At 37.5% G+C, this 8,437-nt stretch overlaps 1 protein-coding gene across 1 annotated transcript in view; it reads left to right on the forward strand.

The window, feature by feature from the left end:
* Positions 1–372: 372 nt before the first annotated feature.
* Positions 373–8,437, forward strand: part of cdk5rap3 (CDK5 regulatory subunit associated protein 3) — an 11,991-nt gene continuing 3,926 nt past the window's right edge. The window contains exons 1-12 of the mRNA XM_015389088.1: positions 373–517; positions 763–808; positions 1,644–1,775; positions 2,649–2,749; positions 2,850–2,898; positions 3,042–3,220; positions 3,313–3,449; positions 4,464–4,608; positions 4,841–4,951; positions 7,080–7,161; positions 7,256–7,344; positions 7,906–8,111. Coding sequence (XP_015244574.1) covers positions 512–517; positions 763–808; positions 1,644–1,775; positions 2,649–2,749; positions 2,850–2,898; positions 3,042–3,220; positions 3,313–3,449; positions 4,464–4,608; positions 4,841–4,951; positions 7,080–7,161; positions 7,256–7,344; positions 7,906–8,111 — 1,283 coding nt within the window. The 5' untranslated portion in view covers positions 373–511. The remainder of the gene's footprint in view (positions 518–762; positions 809–1,643; positions 1,776–2,648; positions 2,750–2,849; positions 2,899–3,041; positions 3,221–3,312; positions 3,450–4,463; positions 4,609–4,840; positions 4,952–7,079; positions 7,162–7,255; positions 7,345–7,905; positions 8,112–8,437) is intronic.

An 8,437-nucleotide genomic window follows, 5' to 3' on the forward strand; every position in this document is an offset into this window, starting at 1 on the left:
AATTAGTCCAATGATTTAATTGTTCTTAACTTTGCTGTTTATCAAACATACTTTTTAATCAAAATGTATTCATATTATTTATATATTTTATTTAATATTTTATGCCATATGTTTTACTTTGAACTTTGACTTGACGTGGTGCAAATTAATGTAAAATTTGTACATTTACATTTTCTTGATATTATTTTTATAAAATTTGTTAGTAGTGAGATGAAAAGATGTAACCGCTATTTGTCTCCATCTAGCGAAAGTGTTTAACATTGCAGCTAATGAGCTTCAATGAGTTTCTACCAATCAGATACAGCTGTTAGTAAAGTAAATCCCCATTGGTTGATTCCTGAGGGCAAGCTAACGTCGTCCTTTCCCATTGGCGAGGTTTCATCTAACGTGTCACATCAACACTGAGAACCTGATGAGTTTCACACACAAAAAAAACATAGATATAAATGTCAAAACCTAATGATAAATTGACATCCTGGAAGCGTTTTCTTTTTGAATAAGCGGGAAAACGATGGAGGTGAGCTAAACGATACTTTCTCCGTTTCAGGTTTTGATAGCCTGCTAGCTAACTTCAGCTAGTTAAGAAACAAGCAAAGTCCAGTGATTCACTGGACAACATCCAACCTTTTTTCCTAAAGATTTGTGGTGCAGTCTTTATTCTTTCTGTCTTTTTGTGCATTTGATTATCTATACTGCTGCTAAAGTTGAACAAAAACATTGAGAGATGATGACATTTTGGATGTGTTGTTTTTTCTCTTCCAGAATATTCAAAATCTTCCCATCGACATCCAGACCAGCAAGCTGTTAGGTGATGAACCTCTCACTCCTCGTTCTTAAAGATATGATTTATTCTTCTTTTCTTTATATTACCCTACCCAATCTCTAAAAGTGATGCCGTCGTTACGTCATGAGTATATATCCAGAGATCTTTTATATTGTTTCCCCTTTGGTTGCTTTTATAACTCACTTAAAGTTCACATTTAAATGGTTTTTATTCTGTCCAGAATAAAATTGAATTTGATTTAAGTTCTATTCAAATCTGTTAACTTTTGTAGAGGAAATTCACAACATATGTCATCTGAAGGCATTTTGTAAAAATCAAAGCCCAGTTTACCCTAGTTATCAAATAATGCCTTTAGTTCAGTGTTTTTCTCTAATTGGTTACTTGGTGACTTGCAGTGTCCGCCTGTCTGGGATAAGCAGGTAGTGACAGCAAACCTTTAAACTAAATATTCATGAAGTGACAGTGGCATCAAGCTTATAATCTGCTGTTTAAGTGTGATCTTCTAAATCAAGTTCCTTTAAATCAAGATTAAAATCACATTTGTTTTGGATTGCCTTCGACTGTTCTAGTTAAACAGTTCAACTGAAACATCATTAGTTCAACTTTTTTTTTATCTTTAGTACAACTGTTTTTAATGTTCTTTTTTGTTTCTGCATTTTTTATTTATTTTTTTCCCTACTTGCTTTGATTCTGTTTTATTTTCCTATATTTTAATCATGTAAAGCACTTTGCATTGTCTTTGTACTGAATTGTGCTATACAAATAAATTTGCCTTGCCTTCTAACTGCTAGAAATGTCTCTAATAATCCTGCAATCCTGGCCTCTTTTCATTTGAAATATTCCTTTTTTTTCTTCCCAGACTGGCTACTTGATAGGCGTCACTGTAACATTAAGTGGCAAAGTACAGTGAAAACGGTACGAGAGAAGATCAATGCCGCCATTCAGGACATGCCAGAAAACGAGGAGATCAAGCAGCTTCTCTCTGGATCCTGTAAGTTTCCTTTTTTTCCTCTGTCAACACTGACAGAAAGAATAGTGTGCTTTTATATCCTACCTTTTCATATTTAAACTAAATGTTGTTCTATATAAAGTAGATCTACAATGCATTGGTTTTAAATCCTCATTAATGTAGCTCTATGAGCCCCATTTACTCACAGGACATTTTATGATGCAGACTTTTTAAATGCAAATGAGGAACTTCTCAAACATGGAGAAAATAAAGAAAACAGTTTTTATTGATTTGAATGATCCGCACTAATCATAAATATTTGGGTTAGATGACACATCAAATGTAAAGGATACTTTCTTTTACTCTGTGGGTATAATATTTACCTGATAAATATTAAGTCACAGACACTGATTTGATATTATCTATAAAAATAAAGAAAATAGTTTATTAATCCCAAAGGGAAATTAAATGTTGCAGTAAAGTCATAGGGATTTTTTTTTTTAGTTAGTTGTTTAATCAATGGTCTGACTGTTTACTCCCTGCTGCAATTGTATCTAAGCTGCGGTGTAATCTGTTTCGAATTTTTTAACCAATCCGGGGTCCAAAATAATTTTTAAGAAAAAGACTATTGAATGTAAAGTAACCTCTTCAGAAATGCTCACATAATCAGTTTAAGCAAGAAATAGTTAATTTTGTATCCTTTGAAATACATGAAAAAGACTGATATGATTTTTTTAATCATTTTTTATCATTTCAGTAAAGATTTTATGAATATATAAATATACCCTTTACCTACTCAAAGAAGGTATTGATGTGAAATCTTCTGTCATAAAATAATGGAAGCCATCTTGACATTTTTTTTTTTTTGCTTTTCAAATAAATGTCAATCTCTTTTTTTGATATTTCCACCAACAGACATCCACTACTTTCATTGTCTGAGAATAGTGGAGATACTGAAGGGAACTGAGGCTTCGTCCAAGAATATCTTTGGCAGATATTCTTCTCAGAGAATGAAGGTAAAACAAACCTGATGTACTGCTGCTAACATTCTTTAACTTTTTTTGACACAGCCGGAATAAATCTGTCAGAAAGTAACAGCTTTGGTCTGGTTTACAGGACTGGCAGGAGATTGTGTCGCTTTATGAAGCAGATAATGTTTATTTAGGTGAGTGGATCACAGAAAATCCATTTTCTCTGGTTTAGATGGTTTGGTTTATCAGAGCCTTACAGATAGTTAGCAGTTTTTCTAGTAAGCTGTGTGAAAATGACGATTTTTAACTCTGTAAAATTCTAAATCCTACAACCCAGCGGAGGTGGCCAGCTTGCTGATTCGAAATGTCAGCTATGAAGGGCCGGCCCTCAGGAAGCAGATCACCAAAGCTCAGCAGCTGCAGCAGGAGCTCAGCAGGCGGGAGGTGGAGTGTCAGAGCTCAGCAGCCGAGCTGAGGGAACGCTACTATGCTGCCTGCAAACAGTACGGCATTACTGTGAGTGCAAGAATGAAAGATAATTACATGTGAATCCAGTGTTAAAAATTCAAAAATAAATATAACAAAATGATTCCTATCGGTTCTGACAGGGGGAAAATGTTCAGCGGGAGCTTCAGGCTTTAGTCAAGGACCTACCTGCAGTCCTGGAGGAGGTTGGGAGGGATGCAGCAAAGTTGGAGGAACAAATTCAGCTTTACGCTGCATTCACAAATTTTCTGTGTGATTGGTGAGTAAACATCACCCAAGCTCTGCCAGTCCTATCACCTTTCATCTTCAGCAGCTTCCTCACAGAACATCATGTTTCGCAGTGAAGTCTTCTACTCAGGGTCTCCTGCAGTGCTAATGCTCTCCAACACTAAGTTTTGCATGTAGAAGAAAAACTAAAGCTTAGTCTGTCTTGATGAGAGCCCCTTCTAGACTTCTTATAAGAAGCAGCAGTAGACCAAAGAAACATTTTTTGAAAGATTTCAATAAACCAAAGATTTTAAAAAGTCGTGCAGATGCGAAGAACAAATTTCAAAGAAATGTTTAATGGGTTGAAACTTCTGCCCTGCAAGATGTGTGAGCAGACTGGGAAAAGAAGTATAAACACTTTGTTTCTACAGCGATCCCTAAGCCTTCTCGCTACTATTAAAAGAGCCTTTCTGTTTCCTTAACTTCTGGTTTTGATCAGTTTACACAGGAAAAAATCAAAATCTAGATAAGTATTTTTTTCTTAAAATAAGTGCATTTGCTCTTGGATTTAGAAGGCAAAGGAGCCATTTTGCCAATGGAACAAGACAATTTACACTTAAAATAAAAAAATACAATTGAAATGTCTTCTTTCAAGTACATATTATCTTATTTTAAAAGTAAAAATACTCATTCAGTTGGCAAAATATCTCATTTACCTCCTCAAATTAAGGTTAAATACACTTAATTTAAGACATTTTTACTTATTTCTACATCATTTTTCAAGTGTAGTGTTGTAGTCAAAACCACACCAGCCGAGACCAATGAGTACCAAGACAAGACCAAGCCTATGTAAGGTCTTGGTTCTCCTTGATCTCGGTTTCTGTGGTCTTGACTACAACACCAGTGAAAAGATTGATTCCTCTGGTGTTTTTCTCCACTTCAGGATTTGACTAAACCACCAATCTTTCCAAAGTAAATATGTGCTCTTTTCGGGGGAATGAATCACATGGGTGTTTATTTGGCTTAGATTTTCTTTTATAAGCTCCCATGTTGTTGTTGTTTGAAGGTCAGAGCCGGTCCTGCCTATACTAACGTTCACCCAGAAGATGGGGAATGTTACCTTTTATGAGTGGAGGACAGGGAAAGCCCCCAGCCTGGTTGAAAGGCCGGTCGTGGAGGAAGCGCCTCCTGATGCAGCAACAGAGGACACGGTTGGTTTGATTCGTGTCAATATTTAGAGTCATGCATGTCTTATCTAAACTGCGCTCTAATTCACATCACAGCGGTCAGATTTTACTGGGAAATTTTGGAGAATTCTTTATTTTCTGTTTCACAGTCTTGTTAATAGATAAAATGATTTTTCTCTCCAGACTGACTTAAATTAGAGCTTTGTTTATTTTCACATTTTTATATCTCAACATCCTGTTTTTTTAACCATCTCAGATTGACTGGGGGGATTTTGGCCATAAAGCATCAGATGATCTGGGCGTGACCGCCGGGATCGCAGTGGAGGAGGGAATCGACTGGGGCATCTCTCTGGAGCCGACATCTGAGGTTAGATTGGCAAACAACCTGAGTGATGGTTAAGCACGAGATAACTCAGCTGACTGGAGAACAGGCTGCAAGCTTAAATCAATTAAACACACTTCGTACAGATCAGTTAAGAGCATCCATGACAGCATGATGCAAAGGTAACAGGTTCAGGACTCCCCCTCCTTTTCATTTCAATACATTTTTTGTTGTTCACTTCAAATTATATACGGCAGCAATTTTGCTGATAACAAAGCAGTAATTTTACTTTTAATGGTAAAATTTGATAGCCTGGGTGCCATTTCGAACTTAGTCCCGCCCACAACGTTTGAGGTCGGGAAGTTCGGTCTGGCATTGCTGAACAGTAGCGCGAGTATGCTCGCATAATATCTGGCGGGCCAATCAAATTGTCAGGGCGGGCTTTATACGATGATGGACAGATGATCAACAGTAACGTAATAAACCACGTGACCAAAGCGCGCTTGGGTGACAACAATGGCTGCCGTTGGAGAGTTGAGGTGTGTAGATTCTGCTATTAGGTCTGTTCTAGAAGATATCGACAGCAAATTAATTTTAAAAGAGGAACAGAGAAACGCAATCAAGGCGCATCTTTTTATTCTAGGCGTGCAACTGCACGCTTTGATTTTTGTTGACAACAACTATGCGTTGCTTAACATACGTCACGCACTCGGTTGCTCTTATTGGTTGTAGGTCTATCCAATTGAGTGCAGAGACATTTTTTTTCCTGGTTCGTTCAAAACACGCCCCATAATCACAGCTCTATGGAGCAGTATCAGACTCATATTCTGACTAGAATTGAGTAGGACTACGTCAGGCTAAAAATTTGACTAGATTGGAGCTTGTTTCTACTAGAAGTAGACCAATTCACCATCCGATCGATATTTGGGGCCAGTATCTGGTGTCTGTATACAGATATGTGCATCCATTTGCTGATTCTTTATTGCATTCAATAGAATAGAATGCAAATTTATTGTCATCACATTGTCAAGTAAAAAGCAACGAAATTCACTCTGCATTTAACCCATTCCTTTGGGAAGCAGTGGGCTGCCATTTGCGGCACCCGTGGAGCAGTGTGGGTGTTAAGGTTTTTGCTCAGGAATCCAGGATGCAATGTGGGGATCAAACCGGGTACTTGCAACCTTCTCAGAGCAAAAGCACACTGCTCCAACCACTAGGCCAACACTCCCACCCTATAGCCATACCTTGAAATCCCATGAAGCACATGCAATGCTTCTCCTTTAATTTGTTATCCATTATGGATATTTTCTTTATTTCCTGATAGATGTTTACAGTATTTGTAATTCCCTCTCAAGTCGAAAATCAGGAAACCAAGTCGTTCTGTTAGTTACTGGCTTTAATCACACAAGAACCATGTTGGTATGCCGTGAGAAATGTTAAAACATACAGAAAGAAAAGCAAAAAAAAAAACTAATAATTTCCCAGTAAAGACATCTAAGGAAAAAAGCGACCATACAATATATGACTCAACAGAAATTACATCTTAACGGTCAAACCAAGTAAACAGTAAATTAAACTAAAATGTACCTCATTTGCCGCTTTCCCTTGAGAGAAAATAAGAATCTTCAGTCCTTTACTATGTACTTTATCAAATCTCCTTATCACTGGTGGCTTAGGCAGAGGAATCAGCGAGGTGTCTACCTGATAGTTTGTTCCAGAACCACGTTACAGATCCCCAGGTACCGTCCCTTAAAGGTAACACTCCATCAACCCGCGGCCACAACCTTTTGGTTCCCCCCTTAATTGAGACTTGTTCCTTCGTATCAAACAAACAATATACAAGAAACACATCAAATTATGCTTGTAATATTTAACCTTTATTACTAGAAATGTATTTATGAACTCTATATTTTTAACTTAAATATTTATTAATCTATTATTTATTTATTTAATCTGACTTTGATGGCAGCTACAGCATTTGTAGAACATTTTTTATTATTGCGTCTTTTTAAATCATGTAAATAGAGGAGGAAAACGTAATATTGGCTTTAAAAAAATCAGCCATTTGTTGGTTTGCAATCATTTCTTTTTAGGAAATAACAAGAAATGCCAGTTGCTTTGCCTTTTAATGAATCCAGTTTGTTCAGTGATACGTCTGGTCTCCCTAAAACAGGACCCTGGTGCTTCCGGCATCGACTGGGGCGACGGTGAAGCAGCTCCAGTTGAGATAGAAATTGTGGATACAGGCACAGACTGTAAGTTTTTTTCTAAAAAAAAAAACAAACAAAAAAACGGTCATGATGAATCCAGAAGTTGAAGAAGCTGAGGGGTAAGTGTGTTTGCTTTCAGGTCCCGAGGGTGTGGCGAGGGGGGACGATGCTCTGAGTATACTGGAAAACTCCCAGTCACGCAGCCAGTTCATTGATGAGCTTATGGAGGTAAAAACCATAAGATGACATCCGCAACTAAATCAATCCAACCTGTTGAGACACACTCCTTTAACTTTTTTCTCCTTTTGCAAAGAAATGACTCTTTACAACGACAAATTATTAGTATTTTATTGGGATTTAATGTGGAAGACCCACGAACAGTCGCCACTAGTTGTAAAGTGAAAGAAAAATCTGGTTTTCACAGATAATATATGCATATAAATCTGATAAGTGTGATGATCCTTCTTAATGACAAGAAATCCAAACCTACCAACTTTATTTTGAGACAAAGAGAAATCCAAATCATACAGAATTTTTTTGGACTTCACAAGTATGACCATCTTGCAATAAAAGGTCTTTACTGTGTAATTATAGTAGCCATTATCTGTGGGCCTGTAACTAGAAATCTAATGAAATACTGAAGTTTTTTTTTTGTTTTTTTTTTTATGTGATAAGTTCAGGAATTTAAACTTAAATTATTATTCAAGAACAATACTTTGCTTATTGATAATTCCTACATTCAGTATTTGAGCGACCTGTTCTCTCCTCCGGCTTTGTTTGTTGGTGCAGCTTGAGGCGTTTCTCACTCAACGGGTCACTGAGATGGGGGATGAGGGCGACGTGGTGGCCATGAGCCAGTTTCAGCTGGCTCCGTCTGTCATCCAGAACCAAACCCGCGAACACATCCGAGAAATGTTGTCCCAGGTGCAGGACCTCCTGAGTCGGCTCACCTCCCTCCGCATGCAGCACCTGTTCATGATCCAGGCATCACCGAGGTACGCTGGTCAGGTTATCCGGCAGCGGGGGGGGACACATCTAAGTCTTATTGAAAAGAACGAGATCTGTGGTTAGCAATCCTTTGCAGGGAGAACAGAGTCTTTTCCAATCTTCTGTCTGTTCTGATTAACTTGTCTCTGCAGTACAAAAGGCAAATTGGGTTCATATCCAGGTTTTAAAATGGAGGAATAGATGGTTAAAAAAAATGGGTGTCCACATTAGAGCTGCAACTAATGATTACAGGGTTCCCGCGGGTCCTTAAAAAGTCTTAAAAGGCATTGAATTCTTCAAAATAAAACTTAGGCCTTAATTGGTATTAAAATGT

Source organism: Cyprinodon variegatus, unplaced genomic scaffold (assembly GCF_000732505.1).
Source record: "Cyprinodon variegatus isolate N-32 unplaced genomic scaffold, C_variegatus-1.0 Scaffold447, whole genome shotgun sequence".
Classification (NCBI taxonomy): Eukaryota; Metazoa; Chordata; class Actinopteri; order Cyprinodontiformes; family Cyprinodontidae; genus Cyprinodon; species Cyprinodon variegatus.